At 41.7% G+C, this 22,100-nt stretch overlaps 1 protein-coding gene across 1 annotated transcript in view; it reads right to left on the reverse strand.

The window, feature by feature from the left end:
* Positions 1-410: 410 nt before the first annotated feature.
* The window catches only part of LOC109401938 (AF4/FMR2 family member lilli), a 601,758-nt gene continuing 580,068 nt past the window's right edge, over positions 411-22,100 (reverse strand). Inside the window, 5 exon segments of the mRNA XM_062844653.1 lie at positions 411-700; positions 702-851; positions 914-1,005; positions 1,064-1,332; positions 1,397-1,518. Coding sequence (XP_062700637.1) covers positions 563-700; positions 702-851; positions 914-1,005; positions 1,064-1,332; positions 1,397-1,518 — 771 coding nt within the window. The 3' untranslated portion in view covers positions 411-562.

Below are 22,100 nucleotides of genomic sequence, written 5' to 3' on the forward strand. Positions count from 1 at the left end.
TTGGCGAATTTGTTTGCAGCGGTACCGGTGGCGGAGCACGACTTGTCGTCGATGAGGTTAAACCGCTTGACGTTGCTGGGCTGCGGCGAGGAACGCTGTTGCTCGCGGGCTTCCTGCTGTTGCGCTCCCTGGTCTTCCTGCGTATGACCGTCGAAGGAGAGCCGTTTCAGGAAGCGGCTGTTTACGCTATTGAGGTTCTGGGTTGAGGTGCTGGGCAGGTCGTACCGCTTCCGGTGCAGAAGGTTCATCTCGTTGTCGGTGGATCGCTCGTCGTCGCTTTCGGCGTCGTCATCGTCGGGGAAGTCGTGTACCTTACGGCGGAGACGCTTGTCACCTAGGTTGTAGTCATCGTCGTCTTCGGAGCCGAACTTTCCGATGCTGCTGCGACGAACGATTCGCCGTATCCGGCTGGTGGCGTCACGGGCGGGAAGTTCCCGCATGGACATGGCCATTTTGCGACCCTTGATGGGTGTCTTGACCGGAGGAACTATGGAGCCGGCTATACTGTTGCGTTGCTTGTCCGTCAGCCGGTTGATTCGTTGAGGGTTCAGCTTGACCTGGGCTACGATACCGACGAGCAGTTCGTCCACGTTGTAGTCCATGCCGCTGGACGTTTCGATGAACTTGGCACCGATTTCTTTGGCAAGCCGCCGGGCGGCATGCGTAGGAACTTCGCGCTGACGCTCGAGGTCAGTTTTGTTGCCGACCAGGATGACGCCCCGGGTCAGCAGCATTTCCGAATCTCTTAGGAAGTGCAGAATCTTCTCTGCTTTCTTGAACGATCCGCGGTCTACCACCGAGTAGACCACGACGAAGATGTCGATGTGGTACGTCGAGCAGAAGGCCTCCTCCTGTCGAAGGGATAGAGTTTGCGTGGGAAAATCTGAAAACTTTTTAGAGAACAAAAACCTACCGACATCTCGCAAGCTGGATGATCGATGATCTCCAGGTCGGTCTCTTGACCGTCCAGCAGTACCGAAACCGTCTTCTGACCGTAGTCATCATCTGAAAGCAACTGTAGTGAGTTTCCTAAAGCACGGAACAGTAGTCCTCCCAGACTTACCAAGGCTCAAATCGTACGCGCAGATGTACTCCGACGTGGTGAACTGGTAGGTCAACGCCGTCTTACCAACTCCGGAAGCTCCCAGCATTGCCACCTTGAAGCCCGGTATCTTCTCCTTTTCGCCGTCGTCCAGATTGTCCTCACTGCCTTCCCGGGAGGCCGAGGCCATCTGGACGTCCTGCTTCTGGGAACCGCTGCTACCCTTGCGATCTTTGGCACCTCCAGACCCGGTCGAGGTGACCGAGTTGATCGACCTCGATCGACGGCTTCTGTGAACGATAAGGAAATCAGGGTAAGTTAAGACATCCAACGAATCAAATATGGTTAAAGTACCGCATCGAATCTCCCAGGTTGCAGATCCCGTGCGAAGTGATGCTGAAGCTCCGTAACCGGTAGTACTCGAGGTCCATGTCAGCGCAATGGATGGCCGAACGTCGTGTGTCCGCCAGTCGAGGCTAGCAAATGATACAAAACATGAAAGTTCAAAGTTAATTCAAAGCTCGCTTACATCTGATTGAGAAAGTTTCCTTTGCAGGAAGAATCTGGAGCAACCATCTGTGGGATTCTACACATTTGTACGTTCCAAGCATTCAACATCTTTCCGCCCGGAACTAGGTCACAGACAAAATCGACCAGCACATCGCAATGGCATCTAATATTTTGATTCGATATTAGCAACTTTTAGCTGTCTGCAGTTAGTTAGTGCCAAGTTAACGAGCCATGATCTGAAAAAGCGTTAAAACTTTCGCCGCCTTAATTACGCTCCCTCTGCTGAAGGCACAGATTGAGCCAAAGGCAACTTGGCCCCATGCTAACGGAATTGAAAGCATGCACGGATGAGCATAAATCTTCTTCTTGGCGCTGCTGGCTGCTTCTCAGACAAACCCAAACCTCGAAACAGCAGCACACCCTGAATGGATGATATGAGAAAAGTTTTCGGGGAAGCGTGCCGAACCCCAAATGGAGTTTTGGGACAGAAGTTTCCAAACTGATTTCATATTGGGTATCGTTTTTTTTTTAAATTTGCTGGACATTCTTTCAAAATATATAATGTAAATGAATTTTTAACCGAAAATTTCGTTGCGAAAGAAGTTACGAACCGACTTTCTATCTAAAATATGTTCTCAGGGAGTTTCAGGATCAGGATCAGCTTGATAAATCCGAGCAAGTTTTCTAATGAAATTAAAGCATATTTAATTTCAAAATTCTTTATAGTACAAACATCACTAGAGAATTTCTTGAAGAACTTTTTGAATGAAACTCCGAATGTGGTTTTCATCACGCTTGAAAACCACTGAGTAGTGTTTCCAGGTCAGCAAACTATCTGATGTGACCAATCTTCAAAAAAAAGTTGTTTATGATATTATATGTGAATTATGTTTTACATAGAACTTTTGCTTGACCCTGCATACCCTGATTGAAGCGAAACTGTACATGTACAATGTAATTTGAAAACTGTACTGTCAATAAACTTTAAGTAGTTGTGTATCAATGTTATGAATGTCATGAATTCTTCTAACGATTATGTGAAGAAATCCAACATGGGCGTCTCCAGAAGTTTTTTATGGACGTCTTGCAGGATTTGTTTAGGATAAGGATAATAATGAATTATATCCAAGTAATTAGTAAGCTTTTAAAATAGCAGCCCTCAGCAATATAGTAGTCTTTACGACAAGGCTTTAAATGCTAATTGGCCGTATATGCGTCTATAGGGCTACCTTACAGCAGGTTTTTGCCAAATAACAGGCTGTCTGAGTGCAGCACCTTCAGAAACGTCATATCAGCTTCATGCTTTCTTAGCGTTCCAAAGCGTTCCCACTTCTTCGTCATTGTACACTCCAGCTAATGTTAGGTGACACTTTTTTGCATGTTACTGAAATTTGAACTTACAATCCGGAGATTACTCAATCATGATTGCTGCTCAAGTTTCTGCTCCACGCTGTGCGCTGATTTTTTTTTTTTTTTTTTAATTTCTTTGTATATGTGAATTTTAACTTATTGCTAATTCTTCACAGAGGCTGTGCGCTGATTTTATCCCAATTATAAAGAATGATTGAAAGACAGCTTCAGTTCTAATACCCGGAAATTGTTTTCCAGTAGATGTTCCTATGTGTATGAAGCATTTTCATTTCATTTCATTTTCAAAATTTTGGAAGTAAAATTCGACTACAATTAGCAAATGTAAACAAAACAGCGTAAACCACAACAAAGTCACGCAAAAAGTTTGTACATCTAGCTTTGTGGCAAGTGTTTACAGCAGTTGTAAACGAAACAAACAACTTTGCCGAATGGTCCACTGCACGAATTTGTGCTGGCCTGCTTACTCTCACAGAAAATTTGACATTTGAGCGGTGCCGACACCGCTCAAGCGTCAAATTTCGTGTGAAAGTAAGCAGGCCAGTATATATTCGTGCAGCAATCCATCGACATATGTAACTTCCGCCCCATATAGCCGAGGCGGAAAACGCACGGGTATTCAGCATGACCATGCTGAGGGTGACGGGTTCGATTCCCGGTCGGTCCAGGATCTTTTCGTAAAGGAAATTTCCTTGACATCCTTGGGCATAGAGTATCTTCGTGCCTGCCACACGATATACGCATGCAAAATGGTCATTGGCAGAGAAAGCTCTCAGTTAATAACTGTGGAAGTGCTCATAGAACACTAAGCTGAGAAGCAGGCTTTGTCCCAATGAGGACGTTACGCCAAGAAGAAGAAGAAGAAGAAGAAGAACTTCCGCTCATTTTTATGTAGAGTGTTGGTATTGCAGTAGTTCCTCTCTGGAGCCACCATATGTTGGTGTCAGCAAAATCTTCCGATTGGCAGCACGATTGGTGTGATGTTCCTATTGTTACGCTGGGACTAGACCGAATGCTTACTGAATCCAGCAGCATCGCGATGAAGAATCGACGATGATCAGGATGACGAAACCCACAATCGGTTCACGGTACCGTTGCGAAGGGATACGGTATTACATTCCGTGTGCGAAAAAATCTGTTCTGATAAACGTGAACAAACAAACGCAAATATGAGAACAAGCAAATATGCACCGTGAACTGGAACTAGTTCCAGCTGTCAATATGGGCGTTCTAGAAACCGTGATATCTAGTTCACGGTGTACATTTCTTATTGTTGTTATCGTTGCTATGCATAGTTCCCGTTTGTTCCCGTTGCCGTGACTGAAAGTTCACGTATATCGGAACGGATTTTTTTGTGTATGTGATAACCAACATACTAGACGGAACGTGTTACTTTCGAACACCGATACTACTCAACTCACTCAGGGTAAGAGGTTCGAGAGGAAGAATAATCAAAATCGATACGTCCAAATCGTGTACACTCAGCGAAGTAAACTACCGAAATTCATCAAAATACCTTATGAAATTTAGGCTTCGCGTTCGTAACTTAGAGGATTTCTAATAGGTTATGTAAGAGAGAGATAGAATGCGCTGTTGAGCACATAACATGTCTACCATACTCTCTGCTCTTGTTAAGCATTTTAAGAGCAGTTAAAAAGCATTCTGAATGCTCCCGAGCAAAAGCTCATCAAGCAGTTGAAACGCTAATTCACAGCCGAAACCTTTACAGTAGCACAGCGTATGCTATTTCACTGCGCCTATATATTCGAACTGCTTCTGTTGGGCCACAAGCAGTTCAAATGCTTAATATGGTCTGATGTACGGCTTAGTCAAATACTTAGCGGTTTCCTGAGAATTCCGGAAGGAACCCTCCCAAATTTGATGGTCAATTAGTCTTGTAGAAGTTGTGAGAACCGTCATTAAACCTTTTACCTTTTATTTTAGTTTTATGATGGTTTTGGAAACCTCTTCTAGACTATTTGACTATAAATTGTGGAATCAGTGCTCTGCGGCAGAGCTGGGGCTTACGGATTGCTCCAGCGACGTAAGCCAAGGCGTGGCGAGGGTCCAGCAGTGGGCTCCTTCAGAAATTCCACACATCCGGAAGCAACTCTGTACAAGCGATAAGCGATACGGCACCGTTTCGCAAAGTGCCACAGCCCAGCTAGGAGTACCTCGGGCACATCAGGAACGACGCCAGTAAGTTCCTGATTGCGGCATACTGGTCCTACTTTGTAATTGGTAATTGAGACGGTCCACGCTTAGGTAACTACGCACAAGTGAGTTGGTAGCGACGACATTCTCTCCTATTAGTAAGATCGGGTAACACTCAGGTAACCTCCCTGCTTGCATAGATAACCACCAGGATCCTTGGTGACTACTTCATTGGCAGAGAAGGATAACGGCTCTTAGGGGGGCCCAATAGACATGACTAGTAAAACTACAACTACAATCAAAGTAAGCGAGACCCGTGCAGGAGAGAGAGTGACGGTTAACCCGTTCGCCACCACGTGGGGGCAAGAGTGGAAGCTGAAGTACTCCCCTGCGAACAAGCGCCATGGTGGTACAGCGTCGGCTAAGTATGCGCAGACGTCTAGTGGTTAAGGCTGTCATAGGTGGGCACCGTTAACCGAAAAGTTAACGCCGTTAACCGTTACCGTTAATGCTTTAAAATTTAACGCGTTATCGTTAAATCGTCAATCATGTTGACGTGTAATGATTAATAACAAGAAACGGCAGCACTGATGGTCCACTGCACGAATTTGTGCTGGCCTGCTTACTCCCACACGAAATTTGACGGCACCGCTCAAACGTCAAATTTCCTGTGGGAGAAAGCGGGCCAGCAGGAATTCGTGCAGTGGACCATGGTCATGAGGTTCTATTTTTAGAAAAATTCAATCTAGTATGTTCAAATAATGAAGTTGTAAATAAATACATTATTCGCTGCAATTCCTGTTTCATTGAGTTAACCAACAGGTTTTGGGCCCGCAGCAGGCAATTTGCAATGAGGGATCCGTTGATGCTGAAGTTCTGATTCGCTTTGGTTGGTGCATAAAATCTTGAGTGGCCGACGATGGATAATTCTAAATGGAGTATTCAGCGGCTTGGATACGATAATTACGAAGTCTGGAAGGGTCGAGCAAGGCAGTGTTTGATCAGAGAAAGGCTTTGGGCAATGGTGAACGACAGAATGGACTGTGAAAAATGGACGGTCGTGACTGGGATTAGAGATGGACAGTTTAATCATTTGGCAAGTACAAACCAGTGAAAGGACAGTAAAGTTAGGAGTAATTAGTCAGGAGGAGTCTGTTCCTTTGCTACTGGTTGTCGAGGAGAAGTGTTGACGTGTAATGATTAATAACAAGAAACGGCAGCACTGATGGTCCTGAGGTTCTATTTTATGAAAATTTCATTCTAGAACGTTAGTTGGTGTCAAATGATGAAGTTGTAAATAAATACATTATTCGCTGCAATTCCTGTTTCATTGAGTTAACCAACAAATCATTCATAGAAATTTAACGTTGTTGAAGTTAACCGTTAACGTTGAAATGAAATCTATGAATTTAAAATATAGATTTATAGTGGAATCGATGAAATCACCGAAAAGAATATCCAATTACAGGACTCTTTGCAGTTCAGAAGGAATTTTTCGGCCTATCAAAATTCATTGCCTGAATCGCCCAAGAAACCGTTTTTCTTCGATCGCAGTACGCAGTTGCGAAGAAATGACAATTCAAATGGCAGTTATGCCTGGTTTAGACAGTGCAAGTGACTTGATTCAAGTGAATGGAAAATGCCCAATTGAATGCGAATTGAACGTGTAAACACCACCATTCATTTCACATGAGCAACTCACTTGACTTGAACGAAAGTTGAACATGTTGAACTTTTTCATTCAAGTCAAACGAAATCGTCACACTTGCCCCGTCTAAACCCGCGATTCATGTGAGCTGAATTCAAGTCATCTGTCAGTGAGATGAATTCAATTCAGTTTGCTTACGCTCCGCACGAGTTGAACAATGTAAACACTTGCTTCAACTGAGATGCATTCAAGAGCATTCAAGTGAACACTCAAGTCATTTGCTCAGTCTAAACACATCATTCCATTGGATTGAACATCTTTGAGAAGTTAGCAAGTGAAATGTTCGTTTCAGTTGAACAATGTAAACCAGGCATTACTGTAGGAAGTTTCTGCCAGGAATCGATCAAGAAATTTCTTGAGCAATTCCTTTTATGCACGAAACTGGGCTTATCCAGCAAATCCACAAGAACACTGTTGATAGTTAAGCAAAATGGGTGGGTCGACTTTATCGGACTACTTTGATAAGTGTTCAACGGGGATTTAATATGTGAAAACGCACTTTTTGCATTATTTTCATAAAGGATTCAAATTTGACTAATACCATGTGAAAGTATGGTCTAAGATATACTGAAAACTTGTTCATAGATTATTCTTCATTTCTTGCCTTTTTATTTTCACACTAGCCCTGAGTTTTACTCAAACAACATCAAGGTATACAAGAAATACTAATGCCCATTCTGTTGGCACGATTTCATTACAGAAACGGAATATTTATTACCGCTCGTGTCCTATCGACATACGAATCAGAATGAAAGCTAAAGTGAAACATGCAGCAAAATGATAGGACTTATAGAAAATTAACGGTTGATTTAACGAGCGCCGAATTCAACGCCGTTAACGTAATTCGATAATGGTTTGAAAAATTTACTGTAACGTTAAATCGTTAAATTAATTTTAACGCCGTTAATTAACGGTTAACGGATTAACGGAAATGTGCCCACCTCTGAAGGCTGTGGATCGCCAATCTGGAGACAGCGGGTTCGACCCCGTTCCGGTCGGGAAAATTTTCTCGATTCCCTGGGCATTGCCCAACAAACATTTTAGCTCTATAAGAGTGGAACAAATCACTCTTAAGCAAACTTTAGCTTAAGAAACTGCTATTCAGCTAGTTCTGTTTCTTGGGAGTGCATCATTGTTCTTGCCTCACGATATACAAATGCATGCTATGGCAGGCAAATAATAACTGTGGAAGTGTTCAAAGAACACTAAGTTGAAGCAAGGCAGGTCAAGTCCCAGTTGGAACGTAGAGCCATAAAGAAGAAGAATAAGACTAACTGGTCTTTTTCCATGCTTATTCTCTTTCTCCCAATCAGTGCATCGATCACTTATTGGCTGATATTTACAAAGGACTTCAGACTCTTCATTAGTTACATGAGGTTAGCTTAAGTGAAGAAAATTGAATAAAGACAATAGAGTTCCAACCGTCCGAAGTGTTAGATCTTCGCCATTTGATATCACCGCATTTAGCCGGACTATGAACGTTCTCTGAACTTTACACCACCACCATCATTATCTCCTCAAGCCAAGCGCATAACATCGAATCAACGGAGTCGACTGAGCAAAAAACAACACCAAACCATCAAGCCACACCCGTTGTAGCAGCTACAGTGGAGGCTTCGGGCAGCCGAGGCCCCGTCAGTGCGGACGCTACACTCCAACCGGAACTGGCGGACAACTCACGGCACCTGAATGTCCTCTCTGTCGGGACGCAAAAGAGTTTATACACCCATTCCCCGAAGGACGACGAGAGAGTTTCTCCGCTGGACAACGTGGGAGTCAAGCCAACCCTGAATCCTCTTACAAACCACCGGAAAGGCACTACACACAATACACAATATACAATATCATAGACGATGGCAAAGCTGCTTCCTTCCGCTGCCAATTCACATAGCTCCAAAAGAATTTCGGATGCAATTTAAGCCGTTGCTCTATTCCCCTTTGATACCGTTGAAAGCAGAAACGACTTAAACGCTTGTACTCGTAGTTCAACCTTACATAATAGTGTTTCAAGGGCATTGTGCGAAATTTAGTAAATCGTTTGAGTGCTGCCTTTTTAGACCTTTTCAGCGATCGGAGATAACTCGTCATCCACGGAACCTTGAAATCTGTTCGTACGACCTTCTTTGGAACGTGACGATCAATGACATACGCCAAGATGTTGGAAAAGGTTTTCGCTGCGATGTTCACGTCGAAGGCTTCTAGGATAGACTCCGAATCCAGGCCGGGTAACAATTCAGCTATGCTACGAAGATCGGTTCTCCGGAAATCGTAAGACAAAGCAGATGTGTAGAGGCACCGATGACGTCGGACCGTGCCTAACGGTCACCGACACATGCGCGCGAGACTGGCCTCACCTATATTAGATATCATTGAGCAATGGCAATGAAATCACGTGTGGGTATGATAGAAAAATTGTAAACAGAACCGTAACAATAGCAAGCTGAAGCGTTGGAGTTAAAGAGAAGATTATTGAAAATAAGTGATTAAATCTTGTTTGAAGCTTAAAATAAAATCGGGCAAATTGAAGAAGGGGATAATTTGTACCAGGTAATATGGATTGCAATTAACTTAAATTGAATACTAACTGCTAAATGTTGTAGGCCAAAAATAGATTGCAGTGGACCCTAGCAGACACTGAACTTTAGTTGCGAGGGAAACTATCCATGTAAGATAAAATAATTTACTTTATTATGCTGAACTACAAAAAATATACATATTTTAGTTTTGAGCTGTTGTGAACCGCACCCTACTACAAAAATAGTTTTCAACTGATCCGAATAAGATGGGTTGTTGATAAAATCGCGAACGGCATTTGTTTCAATGGCGACTTATAAAGGTGGATGACGGCGAACAACCTTTACTAAAGGTGCTGGTGCCATCGAGATACTAGCAGTGGTATTGCGACCACTCACAAAGCAAAGATCAGGCTGCTTTCGTTCAACACGCCATTGATTTGAATTAGAGCGGCGGTACTGTAACTGTCCAGAAGATTTACGGCTCCGACGTGAAAAGTAGAATGCTCGTGATCGGGACGAAGAAAACCACTGTGAATTGGAATCCAAGCGATGCTGGAAAGGTTGAAATCGCTCATTTGGTCATAGAGAGTTGCGACATTCGAAACAGCTGCGACAGAGTTACTGTGTACATCGATAAGATCCACATATTGAACCCGATCTGGAGGAATGTATAATGCGCAAAGATAAAGTTGACGATCGCCAAGCAGAATTGCCACCCAAACTTGTTCAATGGTGTACTATGAATCGTTCACGATTAGCCTAAGTTTTAGCCCAGAATGAATTGCTATGAGGACGCCTCCTTCAGTGGCTTTTCGGCTGTTGTTTGCGTTCCTATCGCAGCGGAATATTTCGTATGCGCCTCCAAAAATGCAGCTTGAGATCGTACGGGAGTCTAGCCATGTTTCGGTTGAGACGATGACATCGAAGCACTGGTCCAACACAGCTAAATGATAGTCTTCCAGGAGGCCGTTCATCCCGCCCACATTTTGGTAGTAGACTGTTATGTCCGAAACCATTTGTCGATGAGTCGCAGCACTAGAAATCGGGATACCATCATGTGGAGAAGTTTTAACTTGTCGATCATACTTGCCGATAGCTGAAGTTCGGAAGACCCCGTCAACCATCCCAAACACAGGACCGGGACGACTGCTAGTCGCTGGCGGGAGGGGCTCGACTGTGTTGGAAGGATCAGGGGCTTCCTCAAGACTAGTGGCAAATGTGCGTCCCGGTGTCAAGTTGGAGACTACGTAGGTCGAAGCTGAGTAGTGGGTAGAACTGTGACGTGTTGGAACAGAGGATGTTTCTTGTAGGGGAGAAGTATCGCTGGTCTTGACGCAAACCGAAACTCTTTCAGGTGGCGCAATGTTTGTTGGTTCGCTATACTCGTCGAAACTAGGAGTTTGGAAGACCCCGTTTTCCACCTCACACGCAGGACCGGGACGGCTGATGGTCGCTGGCGGGAAAGGCTCGACTGCGGCGAGAGGAATAGGGGCTTCCATGTGGCTAGCGGCAAATCTGCGTCCCAGTATCAAAATTGTTGAAGACAAACACGCTTGGATTGATGACGTTGAGCTAGAAGCAACGAGGGCTACAGCGGATGAAGACTAGAGTGGGTCATCGTTTATATGGAAAAATGAAAAATTCAATAGTATAACATCAGATCAAAGCTTTTTTGATCCCATTTCAGGACCCAAATGACTGTGAAAAATTTGAGCACGATCGGTTATGTCTACGTTTTGCGCATTGTGTTTGAAGTTTGTATGGGGATTTACATGGGAAAACACACTTTTTTGCATTTCTCTCATAACAAGCTCAAATTTTTCTAAAACCATGTAACCAATAAAGTGAAAACATAGCCTAGGTTGTCCTGAAAAACTTTGTCGAAGACCGCGAAGTGATCTGATGCTTATGAAAAAAGTTATAGCGTTGACATTGCTTGGCGAAACAGTATGATTTTGTTGCTATTGTTATTCCTTTACATGTTAAAACATAAACACATGCATGCGGTTCGTTGATTATAACTATTTTCACAAGCATCGGATCGCTTTGCGGTCTTCAACAAAGTTTTTCAGAACATCCTAGGCTACCATTTTATAGTATCGGTTAAAAAGTTTCAGACGAACTTTTTCAACTTATGACAAAAATGCAAAAAAGTATGTTTTCCCATACAAAATCCCATACAAATTTCAATTGCAATGCGCAAAGTGTAGACGCAACCGATCGTGCTCAAATTTTGCACAGATACTCAGGACCCGAAACGGAACCAAAAAAGCTTTGATCTGAGAAAACGGATCCGATGACCCACACTAATGAAGACTTCGAAAAGAAAGCGTACTTGCCTGTAACAGGAGTTCGGAAGACTCCATCTTCCAGCTCACACGCAGGACCGGGACGACTGCTGGTCGCTGTCGGGAGCTTCCATGAGACTTGTGGCAAGTGTGCGTCCCGAGGTGGTGGAGGTATTGGTTTCGATTATTCCATTGAAACGATGGCTTCTAATGAAATGCTCAAAGGATCATCGGATGCGGCTACAGCTCCCGGGTGCCAAAAATTTTCATGGGATCTGTTGTCGGTGAATTCCCTGATGTATAGGACCTAGTATAGGACACCTTTTGGCCAAGTCGATGTGGACACAGCCTTAGGTTTCAACTCCAAGTTCATGCCATTTTTTTAACGAAATGAAGGACATTGTGCGTATGTCCCTTCCTTTGGCCACTAGCCGGACGACTTGCATGTCGTCGGTGCTTAGGCGTTATGCTTATGCTTATCTTATGACTATCAAATGTTAGTTCAGTCAAATTAATAAAAAAAAAAATGCAAAGTTGCTTCAAAATACAAAGTCTGATAGCCACATTGGATTCTGAGAGGGTGCTGCCAATACCGAAGACGAGTTGGAGAGAAATTCGTCTAAAATAAAACACATCTAATAAGTGTTAAAGTAATTTACATCTAGCACCTGAAGTATTTTTAGGCAAAATACGTTTAATTGGCAAATTGATAGATAAATTTGTGAAGAAATTACCACTTGTTTTGGTGGCAATCGAACCCACGACTCCGTATCGCTAGTCCGGCGCTTTAACCAACCAAGCCACAGAACAAGTTACAATTCTGCGGAATAGAAAGTCAAACTGGATTCCAAGCACCACCCTAACCGGGTCCGTCTTCCACAACTTTATCTCTTTTTCGGCTCTTAGATGTCAATCTTTCGCACTCTCGCGGCCTACGAATATTAAGTGTGGGCGTATTGTTTTTAGAATGTTAATATTGAAGCTTGATTCTGTTCCGCAGAATTGTAACTTGTTCTGTGGCTTAGTTGGTTAAAGCGCCGGACTAGCGATACGGAGTCGTGGGTTCGAATCCCACCAAAACAAGTGGTAATTTATTCACAAATTTATCTCTCAATTTGCCAATTAAACGTATTTTGCCTAAAAATACTTCAGGTGCTAGATGTAAATTACTTTAACACTTATTAGATGTGTTTTATTTTAGACGAATTTCTCTTCAACTCGTCTTCGGTATTGGCAGCACCCTCTCAGAATCCAATGTGGCTATCTGAAACTAATCGGTCAATACTCACAGTGGCAGACCGACTCAAGATACAAGAGACTCTCCGGTAATCCCAGGGTCGGCTAGCTACTGGGTAATCAAGGGCACATTTCACGATACAAAAACTAAACACAGATCTTTAACGTTACTTACATATTTATTAAAATCCCTAATTTGTGGCGTGTGCGTGTTGTTCTGTGTATAAATACTGTGTTAATTTGTTAAGTGTAACCTATCTATGCTCGGTGGTACCGGTACATACCGCTGCTGCTTGTTGATGGTGGGTTCGTTGGCCGACACAGCGACTCCTGTCCAGCTGTGCGGCCGGAAATCTCGCCGGATGACGAGGCGAGCGGTGTCAAGGGCCGATACTCGGCCGACGGGCCAGCGGGCGTTGCTTGGGGGGGGGGGGGGGGTATGCAGGCGTCTTCCCTCTTGCACGCAATCGGCCGGCCGTGGACTAACCACCTTGACGGCCGAGAGGGGAAAGCTCCTTAACGTTTAGGGCCTTCGGCCCGAGCTATTCGTCCTCCTATGAGGACTGATGTTCCTTGACGGTTAGGCGCGGTAACCGTTCCCGGTTCCACGGGCCGAGCCGTGTGCTGGACGGAGACCTATTTTAGGTCCAACAAAAGAGGTCCTGAACGGTATTTATTCCCATTCAATCCCTTGACTCCTCTAAAGGGGGGGGGGGGGGGGGGGGTTTCTTGAATTTCTCGTTCACTTTAACCACTGCACTACGGAAATCACGTCTACAGCGCACGGACGCCTGATTTTTCTCAGAGGCCAAATTTAGGCAATGGCCGCTACAATTTACTTTTCTCCCATTCCGTCATTCCACTTAATTTTAATTTTAGCATTCAGCCAGCCATGTTTTGAAATTGGTAGCCGACGAATACATTCACAGCGGTACTGAACCCTATCACTTCTGTGATATTTCCTTCTGTTTTTACACAAGAAACGTGAAGGGTCCGACAAATACAACAAATACAAAACAAAAATCAACAATTTGTAACCAAACGGTTACATATCAGACTTTGTATTTTGAAGCAACTTTGCATTTTTTTTATTAATTTGACTGAACTAACATTTGAGGGTTCGAATCCCACCAAAACAAGTGGTATTTTTCTCACAAATTTATCTCTCAATTTGCCAATGAAACGTACTTTGCCTAAAAATGCATCTTTTTACAACTATTTCAGACATACTGGCCAACTGTTATTGCCGGAAAAGAGCAATAAAATCATTGTAAATTACACCTATTTGGGACGTTATTCCCCTTGTTTTCCATCTTCTATTCGGCGCTCTAACCAATAGATACAACATCCACTTATAAGTTATATTAAAAATTCATATGCTGTACGTCTAGACGTATTGTTATTGCAAAAGTTTTCGTCCGTTTTATATCGTTTCAGGTATAATTCATTAACTTAGTGAGCTCTCTGATGTCAGTTTCACCCAAGCTGTTGAAATGTATCACCGTGATCGAGATACATACATATAGAGACACTAGGGGTAGATTAGACAGTGGACACCTTTGACTTTCGATTTCCAACGGGAAGTGTTTTCTTAGATTCTCGTTGACTTTGAAATAATGCAATCAATAGATTTTGATTTGCAGCTTGAAGGTTCCGCTGCCATTTTCGAAATGAGTGGATGCCAAATGTCATCGATTACTAGATTAGATTGGAAAAACATCAGTTCAAGCCTAACTTTACCAAACACCGTATCTAACAAAATCCACGAACGGAGAAAATCGAAGGGGAAGTTCACTGTTCCCATAGCATTTCAGAAACGTGAAAAATCCGGGTATTATTTCACAAATCATCCCCAAAGGTGAGTGATACAAGTAGCCCTTAACGAAATTAAGCACCTCATGTAAAAATCTCTTTTTTGTTTACATATGCTACATACGGTGTTTGGTAAAGCCTGTATCCGCAATAATCGGGACACAGAAATACGGCTGTAACTCTGGCATGAATCAATAAAAATGTCCAAAAAATTGACCGAATAATCTTTGGTGTTTGTTTATGATTTGTGCCAAATTTAATAAAAATCGGTACATTACTTTCAACTGTAGCTCAAAAACAAAACGACGTGCGTTAAAGCATTTTGTACAGACACGGCCAATTTTCATCTATATGACAGATGGTTATTTTGCGCTACAGATCAAAGTACTGCAAGGATAATAACGAAATTTTATAGGCAGTTGTGATACACACAAAGGCACTATCATACAAAATTTCATCAACATTGATCAACTGGTTTGGAAGCTACCAGTGTTGATAGGAGTGAGTGTTAGTGGAATTTTTTCGTGTTTTTCATATGCGCTGTTAGCCTACTCATAACTTTTAAATTTCTCGGCCAATTTTCATGAAATTTTCACAGAAGATAGTTGATATTGTGCATATTATACCTGCAAAATTTCATGATATGTGGAATTGTACTTTAAACAGTACATTCGAAACAACAAGGGATGCTCACTAAATCCTGCCCAAAGGGCTAAAATCACGGTTAGTCCCAAAACATGTTTAGATCATAAAATTGTTCATAGTGCATCGATTTTTTGAAATTTTGTACATGCAAAGAACGTATATCGAGAGGTTACAAAAAAAAAGTTACAGCGTCGACACGCTAAAGTAGATGCTGTACAAAATTCATTTGTGTACGTTCTACTGTTTCATTGCTACAACAAAAAGTACTGCGCCGATTTACATGAAATTTTGCAGGTAAAATGAACACATGTTAAGATGTTCCCAGGCCAAATTTGAGCAATTTTAGTGTATCCATTGCAGAGTTACAGACGTTTTTCTGTGTCCCGATTATTGCGGATACAGGCTTTAAAGTTAGGCTTGAGTTCAGACATGCATGGCAGCGTGGTTCATGAAATCGTTTTTGCTCCACACCACATATTCGATTCGTAAACAGATTCTTTGCCATCTCCCAAAATTTGAGTTCATTTGGTTAAAAATTGAGAGTGCACAAGTCCTTCAAAGTCTGTATGGAAATTACTGAAATGATGTTTTTCATTCAATCGACCATAGCATTTCCTTTCCCCACAGGGTTAGTTGACCCTTGGTACTCCTATGCTACTCTATCAGCTACGACTTTGTTGAAGACCACATTGGAATCGGACGCCTCATTAACCTTTCAGGACGCGGGCCATCAAGCAACTGAAACTGCATCGCGCTCATGCTGTATACAACGAGTGAGGTTTTTTAGTAGTGTTGTACTTTTTACAACGGCACGCGTCCTGAAGGGTTAACTAGTTATCGATTTGTATCCAACTGGACAAACTTTAACAGTGATCCTCTAGCTTCCCAGCAGGCAACATTGCTTCTTATGGATTACTGCACGAATTTATACTGGCCTGCTTACTCTCACGCGAAATTTGACGTTTGAGAGGTGTCGGCACCGCTCAAACGTCAAATTTCCTGTGAGAGTAAGCAGGCCAGCATAAATTCGTGCAGTGGACCATAGGGCACTGCATGAAATTCTTTCCCTCTCTTTCACTCTTACAGACATTTTGTAAACAACAAGGCCAAGAAACGTCAAAATCCCATACAAAATCAAAACAATGTAGGGCCCTATGGCGCCAAAGATAGCACACTGAAATCATGGCTACTATGTTTCACTGCAAAATGCAGTGATGCCCATCTATTAGTTTAACCATCATGAGTAAAGATTTCGATTCTGGATAAAAATCGGTAACTAATTAATGAGGCATGCGATTTCAATGCAGTCTTCGGCAAAGTTGTAGCTGATAGAGTAACCTAGCAGTATCAAGGGTATACTACGGCTCTAGAGCAATTGAAGAACTACTACGGTCGATTGAATGAAAAACATCGTTTTCCCATAGTAATCCCCATACAAACTTTGAAGGGCTTGTGCAGTCTCAATTTTCAATCAAATGAGCTAAAATTTTGGGAGAAGGCATAGAATTTGGCTACGAATCGAATGAGCGGTGTGGAGTAAAAACGATTTTTTGAACCACGCCAATGCATGGATTAAGTAGATGCAGGATGTCGGCTTGTGCTCGTTAGTATATACGGTTTTTTAATTACCAATGAGCACCCCGATATGGTCGTAAAACGTTGTTTACAGATAAATTAGTGAGCTCGTTTCATGATACTTGTATATTTTAGGAAATTAGTCGTGTAAACTATAGCCACAGCCTATGATTTTCCCTCTGCAAATAACTGTTGAGCGCGTTCATCAATCAGAAATGTATGCTATTTGCTGTTTACTAAACAGTGTTTGGGGTAACTTCTACTAGCTTGGATCAAGCTAAGCTAAATAATCGATATTTCTATATTAATGTGATTAGATCGTCCACAATGCCCCCATTGTCCCTATTCATTGAAAAAGCGCGCCAAGCACGGCCGACCATTCAGTAAAACCGGTAATGAAGTCATTTCTCACGCAGACCTAATAGAAGCAATTCGCCGACTACGTGGCCGCTCGTCTTCACCAGAACTACCTAGCAGTCAGTACGAAACTCGTAAAAGGAAGCAGCAGCGTAGTAAAGATATTATGGCTACCGTCGTCGCGTCGTGCTTTGTCAGCAAAATCATGACGTCCCCATCACATCAGCCCCACCCTCAGCACGCGAATTTCTTTATCCTCGCCACTCACTAAGCCCGGAAAGCTTTGTTCTTCGTCCTGTTCAGGACTCACCCCAATAGCAGCAATGGATTGCGGGAAGTACAGGGGATGGCCAAAATGTTTGGGATAGGCAACTTTTTTTCTCCCACAAAAAAAATCAACATGCTGTAACTTTTCATAAAGTGCATCAAAAAATCTCAAATTTTGACTGTTTGTCAACCTATTATATGTGCATCATTGGTACAAATTTGGGCTTGATTGATTAATTTTTCGCAAAGTTAGAACCGTTCGGGTAAAACACTATTTTTTAAACAACTATTTTTTGAACTGTCATATCTCGGAAACCAGTGAACCGAATTGAATGAATTTTTTAACGTTTATCAACAATATATTGATACTTAATACGACGTTATAAAATGTAATATTTTCTCACGGCGAATTAAGTTATACCGGGTTGAAATTTTTACCCATATAGAGTAAAATTTACAATACCACACAAAAATTATTAAGTTTGTTCTTCCTTCAATCTAAATAAGCTCTAATATATCTGATTAGAGATAATTTGAGCACAGAAGTGGAAAATCTCTGGATATCAAAACTAAAATTTATTGACATTGATGTAAAAAATATACATTTTTTCGAGAAAAATCCAAAAAGTATCAATCCATGATAACTTTTTTCAACGTTTCAAAAGTACCAATGTTTTAATAGTTTGTGAAGCATTTACATATTGTTAGTGTACGTTCAAAATTTCATTCAATTCGGTTCACTGGTTTCCGAGATATGACAGCTCAAAAATGAGTTGTCTAAAAAAAGGTGTTTTACCCGAACGATTCTAACTTTGCGAAATATTAATCAATAGAGCCCAAATTTGTACCAATGATGCACATATAATAGGATGACAAACAGTCAAAATTTGAGATTTTTTGATGCACTCTATGAAAAGTTATAGCATGTTGAACTTTTTTGTGAGAGAAAAAAAGTTGCCTATCCCAAACATTTTGGCCATCCCCTGTATGTCGTCCTCGTTGTCGACAAACGACATAAGAAGGTATAAAAAAGAAATAAATCATTCATTCTTGCACGTTCGTCGTTCTTGGGCCAGTATTTGAGAAGACGACTATTACAGCATTCCAGTGGGAGTAATCTCAGACTCTTCAATGAAATAGTGATGATTATATTCAATTATGTATTTCCTTATATGAAGAGTTCTTAGCCGCGGCATGTTGAGATCTCAAGCGGACGTCTTCATTCTTTGGTATTTAGGACATACCTAAACCTATTGAGTACAATGTTTCACATGAGCTATTCAAGTTATAGTAGTTTGGCATTTTGGGAATAAGACATGGAAAATTGAATCAATTCATATTACTGAGAAGAGCCTTTACGAACATTTTTGAAACATGTGACTATCTATCCACATTTCGATACCGGGTATCGTTGTCAACAGCATTTTGAATAAAACAACCTTCTCGTATCGCCGCCACTCCAAATTCAATTTACTTTTGCAACAGTCGAGCAATGTCGAAACATTTCCCATAACGCACATTACATCAACGGTTACAAGCAGGGATGAGAAATGTACTGGAAAAAACGGTTACCGGCTGTACATTTGACACTTTTCCACACGAACATCATAAGCCCAGCCAAACTCAAACTGTTCGAAAAATAAATGTCATAACATTTTTTTTCCTGCAGCCTTCTTCCGCGAAACGGTTTCCAAGCGCGAGAGCGCCAGTACTCGAGCACAACGACGACAAAAATGTCTGTCTCTCCCGTTTTCGCATTTTTGTGCGTTTCAAACCGCTTCTAGACAAACTTCTTTACATGCATCACAAAGCTAGGAGTGTGCTCTAGCTATTTGTGCAAATCGATTTAAATTATTTATTAAAACAAGTGAGTTATTAGCAGTTGAAAATATTTGACATTTTTCGCAATCACCCGCCTCAGCATGACTGCTCATAAATATTTTCGTGGGGAAGCGAAAACCATCAAGCGTCTGCTTGACTGCCGTCGGCGCGGCGTCTGATGGTATTGGTGCTGCCGTTGTTTTGTTTTTATTTTACTGCCAGTATCGATGAACGGAAAAGGAAAAAAAGTATTTTTGCCATCCCTGGTTACAAGCTCAAAGCGGCTGCGGCTGGCATGGTGCTCGTTGCCAGAAAGCAAGAAATTCCTATGAACTTCTATCGCCAGCATCACCGCCGCCGTACTGAATGCTCCAGGGGAAATACAACGTGAGATCACGTCCGCCTTGCCCTGCAATGGTCGTCTGTCTCCTTCTCAGGTTGCCCATACGATGATGGTATGCGAACAAGCACTTCCAAAGTGCCTTTGACATAACCGTCTGACAACTCACTTTGGGGCGAGAAGTGGCCCATATTGGTCAATCCATAGCAAGTCGAAAAAAAAAATTAAACCGACATTTGAGCACATGCCGCCTAGTTATATTCAGTTACTGAGAGCAATAATGATCAATAATTGGCAAATAAAGGTCTTCATCTCGAAGAAACTCAGGTTTTTCGCGAGTGGAATTCGAACCAAGGTCTTTGGCATAAAGTTCATTGAAATGTGTTCAGAAGTGTACTAATTTATGACTTGTTTGTGGGTGCTCCACCAGCAACTCCTTCTGGGATTCCCCCAGGATTCCACCATGAGTTTTTTTCTGGGATTCTTCCAGGAGTTTATTTCTGAGTTTCTTCAAGAGTTTCCAGGATTACTCCAGGCACTTCTCCATTGATTTTTTTTTGAGATTACTTTCGAAATTTATCCAAGAATTCCTTCTGAGGCTCTTCAGGATGTTCCAGTATTCCTCAAGGAATTCGTTTTATTATTCCTCCCAGATTTCGATCCGGGATTCTTCCAAGATTTCATTCCGATATTCCTCCAGGAATTCGTTTCGAGATCCTCACCGAAATTCCTGATCTGAATTTCGGGATACCTGCAGGAATACTTGGATGAGTCCTAGAAAGATTTTCTGGAGAAATCCCAAAAAGAGCGAATCTCAGAAGAAGGAAGAAGAGCTCTTTGAGGAGTCCCAGAAGAAACTTATAGAACTCCTGGTCAATCTCGGACAAAAATCATGAAGGAATCTCAGAAGGAACTCTGGAAGGAATCCTGAAAGAAACATCTAGAGGATGGAAGAGCTTCTGTAGAAATCTCTAAAGGATGAACCGTAAAAAAATCCAGGAGCTCCTTGAGAACTGCTCGAGGAATTCCAGAACTCTTGCAGTAATCTCAGAAGGTACTTCTTGAAAAATAATCAAACTAGGGCAGCGTTTCTCAAACTATGGGTCGCGACCCACTGGTGGGTCGCGGACTGATTTTAGGTGGGTCGCGAAGTGTTTATTAGATACACCAATTAAAAGCGAACAAGATCAAGTAAGCGGTAATCAAAGAGTATTTATTAGCTTATATCGAAAGTTATTGATAGCCATTTTCTAATTCACTTCCCTTTTCTCCTTAAATCTATTCAAAATTTTGTATTATTAGTCTTGCTTGGAGTATATTGCATATTGAAACTTCTGTTTCCGTTCTGAAATCTATTCTAAAACTGTGAGTTTTCTATCGGATGTTTTAAGATTAGGATACAATTTTAGATTTTACTTGTGTTCTGAAAAAAAATGTTGTTGCTTGCCGTTAGCATTTTCTGTTAGATTAATACGCCAGTTACTGCAGTTAAAATATAAAAAATATTCAAATTCAAAAAATTACCAAACTTCGACAAGAAACCTTACTTTTACGAAACTTCAATAATGCTAAACTTCTGTGAAATTCAGATGAATGTAGGTAATCTGAACTTCACCGGAACAACTAAAAAGTGTTTTCAGTAAAATGGAAATACAATAAGTGTGTATGAATGATATCATTAAAAATTTCAAGAGGACCCATCTGACCATCCAGCAGTACTATAATTCTAAAACTATTTGATGTTCACCCACTCGCTATGAATATCTATATTTTCAACTAATATTTAATTTTAAAGTAGATTTTGAAGTTCTGCAGAAACATAAAATTACCACTATATGGTAGAAACTTGGTATCTTATCTCAAATTGTATAGACTAAGAGTTAACTGATGCTGCAAACTTGGGCACCTTAACCTTTCTTAGACTTTTTTTTAAAAAAAGAGAAAAAAAAAAACTAAAAGAGCACAAACAAGTTTGAAAGCTACGTAACGTTAGTTCATCACAACTTATGAGAGTGATAAAATGTATTTATTCAAAAAGGCAGTGCAAATCTACAAAAAATGACTTATTTTATGAAAAACCATGCTGGTGGGTCGCCAAAATCTTTAAACATCAAAAGTGGGATGAAAAAGTTTGAGAACCCCTGAACTAGGGAATTCTAAAAAATCCCAGAAGGTTTTTTTGGGAATCCCAAGTTTCCTCCATGATTTTCTTCCGAGATTCCTTCAGAAATCCCTAATTTCTTCTGGTATTTATCCAAGGAAGGCTTTATAAGATTTGTTCAACAATTCCCTTCAAGATCTTTCCCGATATTCCATCGGTGATTCCTCCTGAAGTTCTTCTTAACATTCCTCCTAAAATTACTTTCTGGGGTACTTGAGATGTTCTTTCTGAAATTATTTCAGGAGTCCCTGCTAGGACTTTTGAGATTCTGATGATTACTCCAAGGGTTCCTTCATGGGC

The sequence above is a fragment of the Aedes albopictus genome, chromosome 1 (genome assembly GCF_035046485.1).
Source record: "Aedes albopictus strain Foshan chromosome 1, AalbF5, whole genome shotgun sequence".
Lineage (NCBI taxonomy): Eukaryota > Metazoa > Arthropoda > Insecta > Diptera > Culicidae > Aedes > Aedes albopictus.